This window comes from Lynx canadensis, chromosome C1 (genome assembly GCF_007474595.2).
Source record: "Lynx canadensis isolate LIC74 chromosome C1, mLynCan4.pri.v2, whole genome shotgun sequence".
Taxonomy (NCBI): Eukaryota; Metazoa; Chordata; class Mammalia; order Carnivora; family Felidae; genus Lynx; species Lynx canadensis.
Window position 1 is genome coordinate 119,643,745 of NC_044310.1, and position 20,161 is coordinate 119,663,905.

Genomic DNA, 20,161 nt, shown 5'->3' on the forward strand with positions numbered 1-20,161 from the left:
CGGCAAACCTTTCCTGTGGGACGCGCTCAACAGACAGCTAGGAGCTTTGCAGCAAACATTCTCCTACGCACTTCCGTGAGCTCATTCAATTCTCATCACCTTATGTTGTTCTGTTACCTCCTTTTACACATGTAACAGACCTAAAAAGGAGGCACAGCTGGAATCTGAATCCAGGCACTCATTTTTAAGCACTACATATTTCTCAATAGACAAGATCCTCTTTGGGTATTCTGAATTTGGCTTTATTTACACCAACATGGGCAGTTAAGACAAAGACTTAGATAAGGAATGGCGTATGGTCCCTGGAAGCCCAGAGGACCCAGAGATTTCTATTTGCACAAGTGATCTGCTTGGCTCCCTGCCCATGCATGCTGCCTGCCCTTCCTGGCTGAAGCCACTTAATCCCATTTGTCATGTTACCGGCCCCACACATGCCCCCAGCAGCTGCGCTCTCAGCACAGAAGCCAAAGGATCTCTTCCTCTTGTGCACACGAGCCCTGCACACGGTGCTGCTCTGACCTCCTATCGGATTCTAACCACTGGCTCTCTCACATCTGAATCCCCGCCAGGCTGGTCAGGACTGGCTGTCTGGAGGCCCCTCCTCTGGCCCATGCTGCCAGCAGATCCTCCTGACTCAGCAAGTACCGAAATGAGCCATTACCATAGAAGGAACAATCTTTCCGCCTTCTGTTTATGTACTGATCTCACGAGATCTCTGTAGACTGACTTCTACTCATAATGGAGGTCAACCACGGCACAACATACGGGCACAAGACCTCTGTGACCAGCAGGTACCTACAACCTTGGCGTAGGCAGACCGAACGAGAGTTAATAAAATGTAGTATAAAGGAAATACAAAAGTGACATGATTATTTAATGACACAGGAAAATAGCATGTTATGAAAAAAGCCGGTTCCAAGTTGGGGATAGAGGATGACTTCACTTCTGATAAAAAAATGTAAAAGCGTGTATACAAAACACTGGATGAGTACGTACTAAAATACTGACAGTATTTACTCCTGCTCTGGATTAAATACTCTTCCCTTTGTTTTTGTGTATTTTCTGAGACATGACTATGTCTGAAACAAAAAAGAAAAACAAGTTACCAGATGTCTTACAGGAATAGTTATTAAAAGCCAGGAGTCCAGCGGTCAAGGCCTGAACCCCAGGGCAGCTCGAGCCATGGGGCCAAGGGGCCAGGGATCGAGTCCAGATGCAGAATATCACTCTTCTTTTTTACTCCTGGGATGCTATTTTTATCAGGCTGTTTCTTCCACATTTGACGCTCTCAATGTGCTTATTTTATTAGTAGCCTATCACTATTACCTGGTGTAACAGCAAAATGACGCTAAGCAAATTTAGTTTCAAATTGATAAAAATCTAATAACCATTTTTATAGTTACAAGATGCACTGGAAATAAGACATAGGAAACACGCTGGAAATCAAGAGCTCTCGTAACAAAACCCCCGCCAGACTAAACCCGTCTCTGCTGCTCTGACCTCTGTTCACTTCCAATTTTCATCACAAATCTGTGTTTTGTGGATCCGAAAGGGGCTATTTTTCTCAACAAGATGCTCTTTCTGCCTCCCTGATACTCTGCAGAGTCGGAAGGGCTCACCAAAATCCAAACCACCTGAAGCAGAGCCAAGTGAGGTCTATCACCACTCTGCCTTTTCGAAAAGGTTTTTGCTAAGTTATCAAATGGAGAATAGAAGAGTATTACACCTATACTGGTGTAAATGAGGCTCAAAGATCTGATTCCCTCTGCTCCCAACAAATGTTGGGAGGGCTGAGGGTGCTTTATTCAAACAACAATGTCAAACAACCCAAACTTCTCACTCTTGAAAAAAAAGAAGGGCAACAGCCACAGTTTTAAAATCTGGCCTATTTAAAAATCAATGCCACCTTTGACCTAAGGTGCTTCCTAGCCACAGCAGCATTTTCAGGGGCGGTCAAGAACTATGGTTAAAGTCCAAGAAACAACCCAAAACAAACCCAAGTAAGTGGAGACAATTTTCTGCATCACTACCACCAGCACCTGTTCAGAATATCAGGTCACTGCCTTTTACAGCAGGTTGGTACAAAATCCGTGCTGTGAAAATCCTCAGCCACCCGGAGGAAAAGGTACAAAAGGAATTATATTAAAACAGTGACAAACTTGGAGGAAAAAGAATTAAAATATTCCATCCAAAAGATCCTTTGTTTTGCCCTTGAGCAACCTAAAAAAAATGAACTGTGTTTTATATCCCCAAGTAAGAGAGGTATTTCCTGGAAGCGATCAGTGCCCAGCGCTTGCAGCCCAAGTCCATGTATACTCCTGTTCGATCAGTCCCAATCCTGAAGCCACAAAAATTCCTCTGTTAGAGAAAGGGAAAAATCCATATCAGGACGAAGCTACTGAGGAAGAGAGGAAGGCGGGTCTTCAGTGGGAGAACTGCCTGCTGTCAGATGACTTCCTGCTGATGTGTTTGAAGATTCTGGACTTCTCGACCTTCCTGGCTTTCTGGTAGCCGAATCCACCGCCTCCTCCTCTCTTCTTAAGCTTGCCGTCATTGCTGTTCACGTCTAAAGGCGGATGTTAAGGAAATCAAGCAACGTGCAGATAACCAACTCCCACCTAACATCCACACAGAGAACGAACCAGCATGTCCACCGCTCCTCTGCTGCCACACCCCCTCCCTGCACCATGAAAATGTCAACATAAGCCTATGTGACATTTCCAGGAAGTCTGGAATGGCCCCTTGATGTGGCCTAAAATTAGCAGCTATGACTTTTAGGCCTAAGGTAATGGTCCTGTTAACTGTGTTCTCCACACAATGAAACCGAAGACAATTACTTATAAGGAGTCCAGAGGTAAATTAGCAAGTTTACAAACCACCCTCGGGGTCAAAACAAATGACTTTCACCTCTGTTCTGACTGCATTCAGGAATGTTATAGCTGACTGAAGGAGTCCTTCCTTCCACTCGATTCAGCAAGCATTCATCATGACGGACGTTCACGCACTGCCTACGATGAGGCCGGTGACCCCAAATCTTGTTGCCTCGGGAGTCCGTGCCAGAGCGTTAGCTGGCCTCACTCTAGCTGGTTGTTTCCTCTGCGGAAAACGCGATCAACCTCACAGAAGCAACTGGAGGGTTTCCTTTGCCTTTTACCCTGAGTAGCACTTAAGATTTTATTTTCTTTTGCTAATCTTGCAACTTCCTTGTATGAAATCCTTCAATGGCTCTAAGCGGATAAAAACTCTGAGGTCTCATCTCCTATCTTCAGCTCCAGGACATGCTGGTCTCCACAGACCTCAGATCTCATACAGGGAAGCCTCACAACCACCCAAGCCCTACAATTTTACCCCTCTGCATTTCTCTCTGGCCTTCACTGTTGGCCAGTTAAACTCCTTTGTTTTTACAGGACAAATCACAAGCTGTCTTGTTTTTGCAATCCCCACTGTGACAACTAATCCCGGCCTACTTTGTGCTAGTCCTGACAAGCAGTGACCAGAATGCATTCCCGGGCTTCCAGACCTCAGGCGGAGCACATACCAAACCAAGTGCTAGGCCCGAATGCCCCTGTCAACCTTCTGTCCCTTAGTTCCTGGATGAATTCCTAACAACAAAGGATACTCAGATCAACGAAAGGAGGCACCTTGAAACCAAAGGACAGAGCAACCTGAGGCAAATTTAAGTTATTAACGTTAAAGATCTGTTTGAGAGAGTGAGAATCATATGCTCGAATGTAGGACTTATATGCTTCCTGGGCTGACTTATGAAGGAAGTAGTTCTTTTCAATCAATTTTTCAAGCTGAAAAGAAAAAAGAGATATCAGTGTCAATAATAATACAAAAGCAGACTTCCTATATATTATTAGAACAAAACCACCCTATAAAAAAACACATGTTCCAAGACATCTGCTCCAAGGTTCGTAATATGTGCAAAACCAGGATGGGGGAAGAATAATGTCCAAGTTCTTGTAAGGTATGAACTGGAATGAGGCGGGGAACCCTGGAATGTGGTAACCAGCACAGAAAGAACCCTAGAAGAACACGGTTCAAACCACTGGTTTTATGGAAAGGGGAGACTCAGAGGACAACTACCAATGAAATACTATAAAGGCAGTGCCCCGGATAAGGCTACCTCTCACCCACAAAACAGAAACAAAACACAAAGCGTACCTGAGACTGAATGTCAGAAATTTTGGACCAGGAAAACTCAAATTCACTTAATGGAACCTAGAAAACAAAAGCATGAAGATTAGTCAACCAGGGTAGATCAACGTTGAGACTTTCAGATGAACGAGCAGTGCCAAGTGTCCCACGAAGAGCCGGGAAAAGCCGGAGCCGATGCAGCTGAGGAGGAACTGAAGAGAAGGACGGACAACCAGGCCTGTGCAGCAACCTCACCACAGCTGCTCCTCTGGTCTCCCGAAGCCAATGGGAAAGTCTTACCTTCCCTCTGCTAACTTCACATGAACTGTGCTGGGGAACCTTCCTGAAAAAAAAGTCAAGGAACTGGACAGGGACAGTGGATCCATGAAGCCCTTTTCTACGTAAGGATCTCTGGATGCCCCACGAGGCAGCCCGATGCTTCCAGTCAAAAGGACCGCTGGCTCCTCCCTCCGTGTCGGGAGAGCTGTCCTGGCCGCACGCTGTCCTTCGTGATGGCCGGAGGTCGTGATGACCACAAACTCCTACAGGAAGGATCTCTCACCAGCCGTCACTTACCAGATAACTGCAAAAATGGCAGACCTCCGAGAGTGCTAGAAAAATAGCTGCCCCGGTCCCACCCCAAGCCTGCAATCTTGCAGGGAACACAGGTAAAGGATAAAACAGCTGGGTGAGCACAGGTGCTGTGGAACATGAACGCCAGGAGATCAGGGACGGCTTCCCAGAAGACAGCACAGCTCGCTGAAACCAGAGGCATTCTAGAGATCCAGGCAAAGAGCATTCCAGAGAAAAGGTGCAAGGGCCATTTCTGGAAACTGCACGTACGTGCAGGGGAGAGGAACATCCACCTGGCAGGACTGTGCCAAGGGGGGGCCAAATGTCAGGAGAAGGCCTGACTGGTGTGCACAAGACTGAGCAAAAAAGAGGCCATTCAGGATTCTAATGAATTCAGGTTTGGTGGATGGAATGAGGCCAGAGCCAGATTAGGGTGTGTTGCGGCTCAGGGTGACTGGACACTGTATAGCGAAAATAAAAACCGCTTTTCAAAGCAGAAGGAAGAAAGGTAACCAGCAGCAGCCACGACGGAGGGAGGGGAAAAAGGACAGTGGGTTTAGGGTCGAAGCTGTTGTTTTAGTGGGAGACCAGAGATGGTCACAGGAGAGACTGGAGGTAAAACAGAGTCGACGAATAGAAGACAGGAGGAGGAGGAAGAGGCAAGAGTGAATGGAGTCTGGGTGAAAACGACGCTACGGCAGGGCGGCAGGTGGAGGCGACAGGTGTGACGCAGCTCAGAAGGGGCAGAGGTGGTTTCAAACAGGGCTCTAGGCAAAGGGATGGCGCCAGGAGACACGACAAGCACGGTGGATCAACAGAGGCCCAGGGCTGTGCCTGTTTCAGGCCAGCCCCGCATCACGGTCACCTGTCCAACCGCTCTAGCTGTTCCCACAGCAGCAGTGACTCCCGACACCTGAGACCCATCCAGAAATGGTGCTTAAGGCCATGGGCACTGGCACACAGCTCCTACCAAGAGGGATCTGTTCCCAGCTTAAGATTTTCCAAACTGGTATCTTTACCTTGGATTGCCTCAAGTAACGAAGGAAACCCAATTCTTCAGGGCGCAAAATGAGCAAGGCCTGCCCTCTTCCGTTCAGGCCTCTGGCTGTTCTTCCCACACGATGAATATATTCCTGTGGTGGAGAGAGAAGAACCTGAATTAATACACCAACTTCCACGGGAACCTGTTTTTCTAGGACCCGCACGTGGTGGACAGAAGCATGTCAGCACATCTGGATGAAAAGGTGCTCCTCCCCCGGGACCGTGCCGCACGCCCCTTCCCCATGTCCCCGGCTCCCGCATGCACCATCACCAGAGAGCTAACAGGGCAATGACCGAGGCTGACACTCACTGGTCACTGGACATGATATTCACATTAACTCTATGATCTAAGAAAAAATGACTATTTTAATTTTTTCAAAATATTTATTTTTGAGAGAGACAGAGCGTGAGCAGGGGAGGGGCAGAGAGAGAGAGGGAGACACAGAATCCGAAACAGGCTCCAGACTGTCAGCACAGAGCCTGACACAGGGCTCGAACTCACGAGCAGCAAGATCATGACCTGAGCCAAAGTCAGACCCTTGACCAACTGAGCCACCCAGGTGCCCCCAAAAGTGATTATTAATACTAAGTGTGCTTCATCTTCAAAATAACTTTTTGAACATATTTTGATGCTATGTGACGATTTACTTAATCTATCTCTTGTTGAAAGTATTTAATAAAACTTATTTTAATACATAAGCTACAAAATCTTCTCTATTTCTGGAAGCAAATTTTATTTCCTCCTAAAACCAATTACTGCTCTTAACAGACCATTTCAAGTACATGAATTCCTGACTTCAGTCTCACTGAGGCCTCTCAAATCTTGCACATCCACTTTGGGTCAGCAAAAGCCCTAACCACCATCAGCACCAGAGAAATACTATAGTCAGTATACAATAAAAATAAAACATGCCTTGAGGGGTGCCTCGGTGGCTCAGTCAGTTAGGTGGCCCACTCTTGGTTTCAGCTCAGGTCATCATCTCACGGTTTGTGAGTCTGAGCCGAGGTGGGCTCCACACCCACAGTGCACACCCTGCTTGCAACTTTTCTCGTGTGCGTGCTAACTGAATAAATTTTTAAAAACACATGACCGGAGTAACTAAGGGGTAAACCTTTGATATGAAACACAGTTATTTCTCAGGGAAACTGGGATGTTTATTCTTTAATGTATAGCCATTATGGAGAAGCTCTGAGGATGCCAGTTACCTTGGGGTCATCTGGAGGGTCATACTGCACAATCCAGTCGACTTCAGGGATATCCAGCCCTCTAGCCGCCACATCTGTACACAACAGTATCCCTGAATCTGCATTGCAGAACTGGAAGAACGTGGTTGTACGCTTATTCTGCTTCTGCCTTCCCTAGAATCGAATCAAAACATCCATCAGAGCTGGAAACTTGAGGTCATTTCTGGGAGGTCTGGAGGTACAAGCCCCAAGCTGTGGAACTATTAACCTACATTTCAATTTCATTCTCTGGCCTCTATCCTATTTCCCTAAGTGGATGGTATCTCTTACCCCTCTGTGGTCCTCACCCCTCTACACCCAGCAAAGCTCCCTCCACGTGGGATCGTTCCAGATTTAGAAAGAGCAATACTGCAAACCCCACAATCCATATAACTTGGTAAGTGCAACTGTGCTAAATAAACTCATGATAATCACTTACATGAATGGCCAAGACAGGCAAATCGATGTAGTTCAGCAACTCGTAGTGGTATTTCACGGACATACAGGATGAAAAGAAGACCATCAGTTTCTTCTTCCGGTTCTTCTTAAGGAATGTAAACAGGAGGAGGAATCTCTTTTCGGAGGGACAAACAACATATCCCTAGAAGTGGTCCAAGTGAACAGGTAAAAATATTCAGACGCTTGCGGCTTTATGAACCAATACGATTTGAGGGAGAGCACATATACACATCACATACTGCACCGTCATGCCTTACCCACAGCATTCCTAAAATGAGACTAATTTTAGTTCTTTTGGCTTCTTTTACTGGGTGCAATCACTAGATACTAAATACTTCTCATATTTCTGAGATTGCAGACTTCTGCTTACCAACAGTTTGTGCAATCATGATACGGTAACATCTCTGCTCACTGGGAACCCTCAGAGCGTATCAATGTTTCATTTTTAAAAAGGTCCTTAAAAGCAAGATCTCAAATAACCATAGCCTAAGTGCACTGTCCTAAACAACATAACAAGGCTGACTGAACGTATTTCTTAAAATACACAGCCAACGAAAAGATCTTAAGCTAGATTATTTGAAATATTTTATTCATCAAATGACTCCATCTTAAGGTTCTATTTTTTTTTATTAAAAAAATTTTTTTTTACTATTTATTTTTGAGACAGAGACAAAGCATGAGTGGGGGAGGGGCAGAGAGAAAGGGAGACACAGAATCGGAAGCAGGCTCCAGGCTCTGAGCTGTCAGCACAGAGCCCGACGTGGGGCTCGAACTCACGGACTGTGAGATCATGACCTGAGCCGAACTCAGACTCTTAACCAACTGAGCCATCCAAGTGCCCCTTTATTAAAAATTTTTAATGTTTATTTATTTTTGAGAGACAGATACAGAGCGCAAGAGGAGGATGGCAGAGACAGAGGGAGACACAGAATCCGGAGCAGGCTCCAGGCTCTGTGCTGTCAGCACACAGCCAATGCGGGGCTCAAACTCATGAACTGCAAGACCATGACCCGAGCCGAAGTCGGTGGCTTTATAGAGTGAGCTGCGCAGGTGCCCCTAAGGTTCTATTTTTAATCCACCTCGTTTGGATCTGTCACCTCACTTCCAATTTTTCACAGTAGGGCTCCTGAAACCAGCCTCTCCATCTGCGAAGTCACCTTGCATCTTAGAGCAAAGTATTAAATGACAATGACTTTTTTTTTTTAACTGCATGTGCAGTTGGTGGTGATTAATGTCTCCCATGTGGCAGGCAATATTTAAGAGGCAGAATAAAGAGAGCTGACCATATTATTCAGAGTTTAAGATACTTGATAGATACCAGGAGAGCCAGCAATCCAATACCCAAGTTTACTATACTTGAAGTAAAAGCTCATTAATCCATCTGCTTTTGGAATGATCCTCCAAACAATTACAAGGGCACAGAGATGAGCCTTAAATGTAAGATGTAGACAAAAAGTACCTGCTCAAGACCATCCACTGTTGCATTAGCTTTATCATCATCAACACCAACGTACAATGGCTCCTTTTTCAGAGAAATCCTTGCCAAGTCTTCAACTTTTCGAGTTTGTGTGGCGGAAAAGAGCATGGTCTGCCTGCGAGCTGAAACAGATACACGTAAAAATAACCCAAATGTTTCAGGGAATTTTTAGAACTGCCTCACAACTAGAAATGCTGAGGAGAACTATCAGGAATGGGACATGTGGCATCACTACAGATGTTAAGGGAATATCACGAACAACTGTATGTCCATGAATTTGACAACTTAGATAAAATGGAGAAATGGCTAAAGCTCACTTGAGAAGAAACAGAAAACCTATATAGTTTTGTAGTACCTATTACAGACATTACAGCCAAAATCATCACATAAAGGAAACTTTAGCCCCAAATATCAGGTGAATCTATCAAACATTTAAGGAAAAAATATTACCAATTCCTCCCAATCAATCTCTCCAGGACCTGAAGTTTTTACTTCCCAACTCATTCTTTGAAGCCAGCCATGACCCTGATACCAAACCCAATAATGATTCTTGAGCACAGATGCAAAATTTCTGAATAAAATTTTAGCAAAGATGAATGCAGCATATAAAAAGGATAATGCATCATGACCAAGTGGTGATTACTCCAGGAATGCAGGGTCAGCTTCATGTTTAAAAAATACCAATACAATTTACTTTATTAACAAATTTAAAGAAGAAACATCTCATCATTTTATTATTTTTTTTAATGTTTATTTTTGAGAGAGAGAGAGAGAAAGAGAGAGAGACACGCAATGCGAGTGGGGGAGAAGCAGAGGGGGCGGGAGACACAATGCAAAGCAGGCTCCAGGTTCGGAGTCTGACACAGGGCTCGAACTCACAAACCATGAGATCATGACCTGAGCTGAAGTCGGTGCTCAACCGACTGAGCCACCCAGGCGCCCCAACATTTGGTCATTTTGATAGCTATGGTAAAAGCATTTGATAAAATTTAACATCTATTTAACTTTATAAAAAATTTATTTTGAGGGAGAGAGAAAGCATAGCTGGGGAGGGGCAAAGAGAAGGAGAGACAGAATCCCAAGCAGGTTCCACGCCATCAGCGTAGAACCTGATGCAGGTCTCGAACTCAGACTGTGAGATCATGACCTGAGCTGAGATCAAGAGTCAGATGCTTAACCATTTGCCACCCAGGCGTACCATTAACATCGTTTCTTATGGTGATGTTACTGTTCTGTTTTATGCTGTTACTGCAATTTCATTTTCAATGGTTTGGAACCCATTTTTGTGATGAAGAAATGCTCATACTATACATTATCTGCAGCATGCCATTCTGGATTAATAAAAGTAATTTAGTATGTGCAGATAAACAGAAAAAAAATCTCAGCAAACCAGGAACAGAAGCAGTCATCTTCATCCTCCATCTGGTGAAGGGTATCTACAAAAAAATCTACAGCTAACATCATACTTAATGGTCAAAGACTGAATGCTTTCTTCTCTATGATCAAGGGTAAGACAAAAGATGTCTACTCTTGCCACTTCTACTCAGTACTGTATTGGAGGTTCTAGCCAGTGCAATCAGGCGAGAAAAAAAATTAAGAATTTTATTTACTTTTCAATTTATAGAGGGCACAATTGCTTATGTAGAAAATTTAGTGGGTAGCTTCATCTGGAGTGTCATAATGAACAATCCAATTGAATATAGTTAATTACTTTGCGAGATATAGGACCAATACACAAAAATCAACTGCATTTGTGTATACAAGCCATGAACAAGTTCAAGTTGAAATTTTAATGAAATACTCAGGGGTAAATCTAATAAAAGACGTGAAAAAAATCTATGCACTGGAAACTCAAACACTGTTGAGAGAAAATAAGGAGCAAATAAATGCAGGCAAACCTTATTAATGGGTTGAATGATTTAACAGTCTTCTACCAATGATCTGTATTTGGTACAATATCAACCATGATCCCAGAGGTTTATGGGGTAGAAGTGGACAGACTGATTCTAAAATTTATACAGAAATGCAAAGGGGAGAATAGCCAAAAACAATTGTGAAAAAGAACAGAGTTGGGGTTAACACTACCTAGTTTCAAGACTTATTAGAGAACACGGAACCCACCTACTGCTGATGCGAATGTAAAATGGTACAAGCTAAACACGCACCAGCCACCCCGCTCCCAGGGGTGTGGTGTACTCCATTCGATGGAATGCATCTCGAGAATACAAGAAAGTACTGCCACATGCAACAGCTTGGATGAATTGCAAAAGAAACCTGACAAAAGAGTTTTACCGTATGATTCCATTCATAACTCTCTAGAAAATGCAAGCTGATCTATAGTGACAAAAAGCAGATCAATGGTCACCTGGCAGAGAAGTGTGTGAGCAGCTGTTGGAAGCGGTGAGGGCGTTCCTTCTGAAGGGGGGAGGGAGGGATTATTACTAAGGCACACAGAGGACTTTTGTCCGTTATGGAGATGTTCACTGTAGCGATTGTGGTGATGGTTTCATAGGTGTAAACATGTCAAAACTCACCAAACCGAATCCTTAAAATATGTACAGACTGTATCAATTATACTTCAATAAAGCATTAAAAAACAAACCATGATAAATGGAATCACGGCCTTATTACAGATATAAGGAGTTTTAAATGTTACGAATACTATAACCGAGGTATGTGACACGTTTGTGGCTACCTGGGAGATGTTCGGTTGGGTGAGAAAAAGAGATGGGGTGGTGGGGGCAGACGGGAGTGAGAAATACCTCAGAACTGTCTAACTTACGTTATAATCTCTAAAATGGCAAAACCACCGTATTAAGTTACTGCTAAGTCTGATGCTTGTCCCGTAAACTATCTCTCCTCAGCACAACGACTGCACTTGGCTGTATTAAAATTCTGGCATTAGGAGGAACCCTCTCTTGCTCCCAACAACTACTTTGCAAACCCTCGCAGATATTACTGACTTACTTGGCAGAAGTTTAATAATTTGTTTTAATTCCTCTTCAAACCCAACATCCAAGATACGATCAGCCTCATCAATAACCAGACACTGGAGATTTTTATACATAAACCCTGGGGTGTTCTACCAAGACAAAGGCAAAGAAAAACGCGTTAGCCGTGAGGTTTATGTTTCACACAAGACAATGAGACAGGCGCCTCATCATAGTGTTGTTTCACCTGCATATGGTCCAGGAGACGGCCTGGTGTGGCCACAATGATGTTGATCCCATTACCAAGTTTCTGTGCTTCAGCGGATCTGTTGCTGCCACCCATTATCAATCCGTATGTGTGAACGTGGTGCGTCATCAGCTCCTTGAGAACGCCAAAAGTCTGCATGGCTAGTTCCCTAGTAGGTGAGAGAATAAGAACGCCTGTTCCTAAAAAGCAAAAAACCATACACGGTAAAAGTCGTACTGGAGGTACTGCCAGTAGTCAGTAACAATTATGATAAACTTCCAGTTAGATATTGGCAAAAACGATCAGATCAGAGACTCACCATTCCTAGGCATGAACTTTAACTTAACAATGAGTTCAACTGCAGGAATGAGAAATGCCAGAGTTTTACCACTGCCTGTTTTTGCAGCTGCTAGAAGATCCCTAAATATTAAAAACGGAAAGGAAGAGAGAGATATTTAGTCTCCCTATTGAAAACCTACCACATACCATCACATTTTAGGCATTAAAGCTAGAACGTGAATAAGAAAAATAAAGTCCCTAGTTTCTTTATCACCAAAATCAATCACAAGTTAAATACCTGGGAAATAAGAATTGTGCTATAAAACAGAAATGAACTCTTTTTTTTTCAAACACCAGTAACTTAGACTTTAATGAAGCGTGGATGTATCAACCCAACACAGTGCAAAATCCACAGAACATACTGGCATTTTCTTTCCAAACTACTAGCACTAAAATAGACAGCAACGCCCAAACATCAATCGATGTTAATCATACCTGCCTTCCAGAAGTGGTCGGATACTTTTATGCTGAATTTCAGTCATGTTTGTAAAACCCATTTCTTTTATTGCCCTCAGAGTGTTCTCACTGACAAGATCAGTAAGAGAAGCAAATGAAGTGTCCTCAAAAGCTCCTAAGCAAAAGACATTTTATCATTAGTAAATTTATCTTTTTAAGTAGTTAATAGTGCTACAGTTACGTAATCAGTTTTGCTGTTTGAAGACATTTCTGGGTGGGAATCAAGCTTGGAAGAGCTTCTTCTAGTGAAAAAGACTAAACCCCAACCACTGCTGTGTAATACTAAGACAGAGACCCTTACTTTTGAAGTTTCTCCACTGCTGATGGCTGTGTGGAGTCCAGAAGCCACATCCTAACAACAGTAAAGGATGGAGGGTGGATGTAACTGAGGGACTTGTATGAAACAAAAATGCCAAGCATGGTGGTGGTTCAGAGGGAAATGAAATGTTTCAACAATCTGAAATAAAACGTGAAGGCATCCAGCATAACAAAAATGGAGTGGAAAGTCAATCAAAAGAGCTGTTAATCTCATTCCAAAAGGACAACTGAGAAGGTCAGCTATAGCCACACGCCATTTAGACTGAACCCACATGCCAAACATGCAGTGGTGCTTCAGCAGGGGAAGGCATCAAAATCACCTGGAGTGCTCCCACCCCATACGTGCCCCTGCTTATTAGCCAGGTGCTGTTCAACCTTGCCACTGCTGAGATTTTAGGCTGAGTAACACTTTGTCCCGAGAGGCTGTCCTCTGCATTATTGGATGTTCTGCAGCCTCCCTGACCTCTAGCCACTAAATGCCAGTAGCCTGTCTCCAGTTCTGAAAACCAAATGTGTTGATAGTCAACCTTGACGGTGTGCCCGGGACGGAGGAGGTTTATGGGATGCAGGACCTCGAATGCTACAACTGGTCAAGTTCTGGGTAAACCGGCACGGCCTGGTCACTGCCCTGGTTGAGAACCACTGCCATCATCTTTGCAATTTTGATTAAGCCAGCCTGGGGTTAGGCTTCAACATTTTAACACCTAAAAAACCCAAACCAAACAACTCAAGTAACCCCCAGACACTTCTGGTTTGGAGCAAGCGATTCTAGTCTCAACTCTCGACCTTCTAAAGAAAACAGAGGCCAGAGGACATTATGCTGGCAAAAGGCTGACAATAACACGACTCTCATCCTTCCTTATTTGTAACTGGGCAGGTAGCAAACCTCTGATCACCAGACTTCTAGGCCAATGGCTTTCCTACTGCAAAATGGAATGAGCTTTAGAAAACAACAAACCAGGGGTGCCTGGGTGGTTCAGTCAGTTAAGCATCTGACTTCGGCTCAGGTCATGATCTCACGGTCCAGGAGTTCGAGCCCTGCCCCGGGCTCTGTGCTAACAGCTCAGAGCCTCGAGCCTGCTTCGTATTCTGTGTCTCCCTCTCTCTCTCTGCCCCTCCTCTGGTTGCACTCTCTCTCTCTCTCTCAAAAATAAATAAAACATTAAAAACAAACAAACAAACAAAAAAAAAAACCAAAGGAACAAAAAACCCCAGAAGCTGTTTCTGTGCACATCAAAATATTTAGTGTCAGGAATGCAAGTAAACGAAGAACTAAGGCGCACAGTGTGCAAGATAAAGCAGTAGCTGGCTGACAAGTATTTCTTGTCAATAGTCACTTTTTCTAGGTAAATTAAAAGTCACAACTGAAATTTCAAATGCTCTAATTCAGAAAGGCATGGCATTTTTCAGGTCTCTCTGGACATCTGTGAAGTTACCTGTCAGTCCCAGGGGTAGGCTGGGCACCTCAGCGTCTTCTTCCTGATCATCCGGCTTCTCCACGTGGTTTTCTGTCTCTTCAGGTGTTTGTACATCTTCCTCAGACTCCCCCTTGTCTTCGGTTTTTGCTTTTTTGGTATCTTTGGTTATAAAGGATAACCCCCCCCCCCGAATTTTTGTTAAAATAAAAATAGCAAATAGGATCACAAAATGAAAAGACACGTAATGCAAAGAGACATGTTCTTGAAAGCTTAATACATTTCCAGTTTTAATTCGCTAAGAATGTCTCTCCTTCATGATTTTCTTTGATTTAAAAACACAGGGGGACAATGCAGATTTTCCAGCAAAACTATTTTTTAGGCAGGGGCGCCTGGGTGGCTCAGTCGGTTGAGCGTCCAACTTCGGCTCAGGCCATGATCTCGCCGTTCATGTGTTTGAGCCCCACGTCAGTCTCTGTGCTGACAGCTCAGAGCCTGGAACCTGCTTCAGATTCTGTGTCTCCTCTATCTACACTTCCCCGCTTGTGTTCTGTCTCTCCCTGTCTCTCAAAAATAAATAAATGTAAAAAAATAAAAAATAAATAAAAAATAAATAAAAAAACAACCCCCCCCCACTATTTTTTAGGCCTATTACAGCACCTTAAATGACCAAGACATTTTTGACAAGTTGAACAACTCAAGTATATTAATCACATCAAGTTCCATATATTTCACTGAGGAAAATAAGGGCTGTGATTAATGTTTCGTTATTTCAAACGCTTTTAAAAACCCTGATTTTTCCTTGTGCCATTAAACAGAAATCTTCTATAAAAGCTAACTTTGGCTTAAAGATGAGCAGAAACCCCAAAGGCTCTTCAGGTTACTACAGAGAGTGCAGAGCAAGAACAATCCGCTTAGTTGGGGGACAGAAACTGGCAGCTGCTTGAAATGAAGTGGCCAAGGGAAGAAGGGTTAAAGCCTACTGGCATTTCACTTCTACATACACCTTTCATATAGGGTCCCCAACTACCCCTCCAGCCTTACCCCTATCACACTCTTCAATGGTCCACTCTGGGTCAAATGGGTTAACTACCATGCTGGGCTTTTACAAATGTACGGTAGCTAGTTATGCTAGTTAGAACAGAATTGACCTGGACCAGAACTCAGGACGTTTTGTGGTCCAGGACTGGCCTCTTCCTTGCACCTGACCACCACCCTTCTGGGAAATGGTCAACCCATGGGCAGTGTGAGGACAGGTACAGGTACGCCATGTCTGGAAAACCACACAACTCCTTTCTAAAGCTATCTTCTTTTTAACATTTATTCATTTTTGAGAGAGAGAATGTGAGCACGGGAGGGGCAGAGAGAGAGAGAGAGAGAGACAGACAGACAGACACAGATTCTGAAGCAGGCTCCAGGCTCTGAGCTGTCAGCCCAGAGCCTGTGTGGGGCTTGAACCCACAAAGCGTGAGATCGTGACCTGAGGTGAAGTTGGATGCTTCACCAACCGAGCCACCCAGGCATCCCTGCTCTTGTCACCTTTAAATAAGACACTTATCCAATGCTGTATGTAATTCCAAATTTTATTTTTGGGTAACTGATTTAAGAATTTTTATTCACAAACTCATTTTTTAAAAAAATTTTAACGTTTACTTATTTTTTGGGAGAGAGAGAGAGAGTGAGAGAGTGAGCAGTGGAGGGCAGAGAGAGGGAGACACAGAATCTGAAGCAGGCTCCAAGCTCTGAGCTGTCAGCACAGAGCCTGATGCAGGGCTCGAACCTACAAACTGTGAGATCATGACCTGAGCTCATGTTGGACGCTTAACTGACTGAGCCACCCAAGTGCCCCTATAAAGCTCCTTTCTAAAGCTCCTTTATTTCAAGGACATCTGGGTGGCTCAGTCGGTTAAATGTTTGACTCTTGATTTTGGCTCCGGTCATGATCTCATGGTTTGTGAGATCAAGCCCTGCATTAACAGCAATGAGGGTGCTTGGGATTCTCTCTCTGCGCTCCTTCACTCATCACACTCTTTCTCTCTCTCTCAAAATAAATAAATAAACTTAAAAAAATAAATGAAACCTTTATTTCAGTTAAGATAGATGAATAGAATGTTCTAACCCAGTGCTGACAAAACTTTTTCTATAAAGACCCAGAGAGTAAAGACTTTAGGTTTTGCATGCCCTATGGTTTCGGTCACCATAGAAATGAAGTAAACAAATGGGAATGGCGATGTTCCAATAAAGCTTTATTTCCAAAAGTAGGCAGAAGGCTGAATAGCTTGCTGACACCTGTTATAGTCTCCCTTGAAATCTCTGCTTGCTCATATCTCAATTAAAATGCCTATTCTTCAGGGTGCCTGGGTGGCTCAGTCGGTTAAGCATCTGACTTCGGCTCAGGTCATGATCCCATGGGTTATGAGTTTCAGCCTCGAGCTGGGCTCCTGCTTCATATTCTGTGTCTCTGACTCTCTTCCCCTCTCCTGTTCATGCTGTCTCTCTCTCAAAAATAAACGTTAAAAAAAAAAAAGCCTATTCTTCATGTAAGCTTATTCAAATATAATCACCTTCCAAGAGAAATTGGCCTCCCCTTTATCCTGGCCATTCCACTCACTTCGAAATTAACGTGCCATTTATACAGAAGTTACCTGCTGGTTTGATACATTCTACATATCCAAAATGTCAGTAAGTCTCCTTTCAAGAGGAGGAATTTATGATAGAAAGAAAACGGACAAAAAAATTCTTCTTATTTTAAAAGAATCATTAGTGCAAAGTCCATTAATAATAAAGGCCCAAGAAGATAGTGTGTACTAGCCCAGATTTCTTAGTGTAATTCCACAATCCTGTTTGCAGATAGGTAATAAACCTAAAATACCATCCCCTAATATGGTCTGTTTAAAAGCCCAGCCAACTGTCAAAATGAGCAAGTTTCTAGAATTCAAGGAAGGCTTGTATTTAAGCTTGAGGTTTTCTTCAGTGGTAAGGGAATGTAAAAGCACACCACTTTCCAGTAATAAAAATAAAAATGTCATCCCCTGCACACTATTTCCTTTTGCTACCAGGTTAGCTTCTGGTATGCTAGTGAGTATGGGGATTCTTGCATGGTGTAGGAATATAGTAATAACAACAGAACAAAGGTACAATGGTGACCGTGCAAACTATATGGATGCCTGAAATTCAAAGAAACTGAAGTACTCACCAGGCCCAGCATCACCCACTATTTTCCTCTTTTTCTTCTTCTTTTTCTTTTTTGATTCTGAATTGGGAGGCTGTGTGGCTGCTTCTCCATTGATTATTACGGTAGATTTCTTTCTTCTTTTTTTTTTAACTTGCACGTTTTCCACTGTTTCTTTAGCCATCTCTCCATTCTGGGCTTCTGACAAGTCCACATTCACAGACCGTTTTAGAGATTTTTTAACCTTCCCACTTCCCACTGTTTCCTCAGGCAGTTTCTGATAGGCTCCATTCTGTGTTTCTGAGAGGCTCACATCTGAGGCCCCTGTTTAAAAAGGGGAGGCTTCCTTAAAAATGTTGGAATTGTAAGTAAGAAACTCCACGGTGTCCATGACTGAAATGGTTTAGCTTTCATTTCCCTTTCGCGTACACTATTAAAACCACTTATAATTTATGGCGTTCTACAATAGAACAATTTCCTTTAATGAAAAATGCTGGAAGAGGGAAAGCTACATTGATTTCTTAACTTCAAAAAAAACCCCACATCTCTGTCCTTAAGGAGTTAAGAATCTAGGACAGCAAAACTTCAATGAGGTTAAAGATTTAAACGGATGGGGTCAGCAACTGTAGTTACAAACACACATTTTAATGTCAGAGAAATATATGGCTAATGGATGTACCAGAAAACACTAACAGCTATTCACACAACTACTGCTTCTCATATAACTTTAAAACATTCTCCTAGGTAGCAGTGAATTGAAAATTCTGTTAATAGGACCACTTACTTATCATTTATAAATGCCTGGGGATGCCTTTTAAAAAGTTTCCCTGTTTACATACAATAAAAAAATAACATGGCCTTTTATACTTTAATTGTTACCTTTAAATACCAAGAAACAGTAGAGCTGTATTATTCTGTATGAATCAGAAACACAAGGGAACTTCAAACCATGATTTCTAAAACCCACAAACCTGTCCTCTTCTACTCTCTGCTGAAATCAAGCAGAGTAAGGAACCACCGCCTGGGATTGATAGGTTATACAGGACCCAACATTGCCCTGGGGGTGGGGGAGTTAATAAGTTATATATGATCCAAAAAAGGTTACTCTAACTTCAAGATTTGTGGTTCATTGTTAGGAACTTAGGCCTGAAAATGAAGAGGGGAAGAAAAGTGACTGACATTCAGGTAACAGCCTTTTCAGGCAAGTCTTTACTAAGGATGCAAATACCTGGCAGCGCTTCAGGAATTCACAACCTAAAGTTAGGACAACCACTGGACACGGGCAGACGCACTTCTAGAGCTGCAAACAGGATATGCTCCAGGAGTCGAGAGTGGAGGTGGGTGGGAGAAAGCAATGTTATCAGGAAAGCTGTGATAAGACACTGACCTTGTTTTGAAGCGTTGCAGGCAGTAAACAGATGTGGAAGGAAGGTGCGTGGAGATGAGAAAGTTTCAGGAGTCTGATTCGAAATGGGGGCGGGGGGGAGGTTGGGGATGAGGTGGGACGCGAAGGTGGGGAGGGAGTCGGAATGAGGGAGATGTAAAACAAGCTGGTTTAGCAGGACGCCCGGCTGGAGGCCTGGGAAGGAACTCAGGCGGCCTGCTCCTGCTCTGACTCTGTAAGGAAACCCTGAAGCTCAGAAAGATCCGGGGCAGATCCAGGGCACGGGATGAGCGACACCCGCGCGGGACCAACTGGAGACCTCGCCAGATTGCCTATTCCTCTCGACAAGCACACGTGCTCAGGGGAGGCCGTCGCTCCACCTCCGGGCCGCAGGGGTTGTCAGGTGTGGGCCCCCGCAGCAACCGCGCCCCTGCCCCCAGTCCCCGCGCATCTCACCCTGGAGCTTTAAGTTTCGCTGGCGCAACTTGAGGTTCCGTTTATCGATCTTCTTGCGCAGGAGTTTCATGGGTAGATGCGACATGTTGTCGGCAAAGCGACTCCACTGCGGCGCCACAGCTCGGCTACCCGGGTTGACGTTACTTCCTCCCCGGTAGCACGTGCGCACCCTGGCGGACCGGAAATACGCCACTGAGAACCCTTGAACACTGTAGAGCGGAAAAAAAAATGCATCTGGAGAGGAAGTGCTTCCGGCGCGTATGCAACCGGGAGCCAGGGGCAGCTCTCTGCAGCGCCCTCTGGAGGAGCGGAGGTCCATCCCAGGTTCATGTTGTGTCTGAGCTGGCAGAGCATTTTAGGGCCATTGCAGGTCCTGGGAGCGTTAGCTTCCACAAAGGATACTGAAGAAACAAGGACGAGCAGAGGGCCTTCTTGAGTCTCCAATTTTAGGTGCTTGTCCTCTTTGTATCCTGGACTATTTGGAAAATTGAATAAAATCTAAATACATAAATTTCGTCCATACGTTGTGA

General features: G+C 43.9%; 1 protein-coding gene across 1 annotated transcript; it reads right to left on the bottom strand.

Moving 5' to 3' along the window:
* Positions 1-849: 849 nt before the first annotated feature.
* Positions 850-19,797, bottom strand: DDX18 (DEAD-box helicase 18). Its single transcript, XM_030325388.2, has 14 exons — positions 19,632-19,797; positions 17,816-18,115; positions 14,641-14,781; positions 12,866-13,001; positions 12,411-12,511; positions 12,092-12,291; positions 11,882-11,996; positions 8,897-9,036; positions 7,418-7,579; positions 6,961-7,113; positions 5,733-5,846; positions 4,168-4,224; positions 3,620-3,797; positions 850-2,566 (listed from the first exon to the last, which is right to left on the bottom strand). The coding sequence occupies exons 1-14, from the start codon at positions 19,714-19,716 to the stop codon at positions 2,424-2,426; spliced, it is 2,025 nt and encodes a 674-aa protein (XP_030181248.1). The 5' UTR covers positions 19,717-19,797; the 3' UTR covers positions 850-2,423.
* Between the last annotated feature and the right edge of the window lie 364 nt (positions 19,798-20,161).

Bases quoted from the DNA above. Each gene is read 5' to 3' on its own strand.
- DDX18 (XM_030325388.2), bottom strand. From the start codon at position 19,716: ATGTCGCATCTACCCATGAAACTCCTGCGCAAGAAGATCGATAAACGG. The intron at 9,037-11,881 runs GTAAGTCAGTAA...TATCTGTTTCAG, and splicing joins AATTATTAAACTTCTGCCAA to CTCGCAGGCAGACCATGCTC. The intron at 5,847-6,960 runs GTAACTGGCATC...TCTCCACCACAG, and splicing joins ACCCTCCAGATGACCCCAAG to GAATATATTCATCGTGTGGG.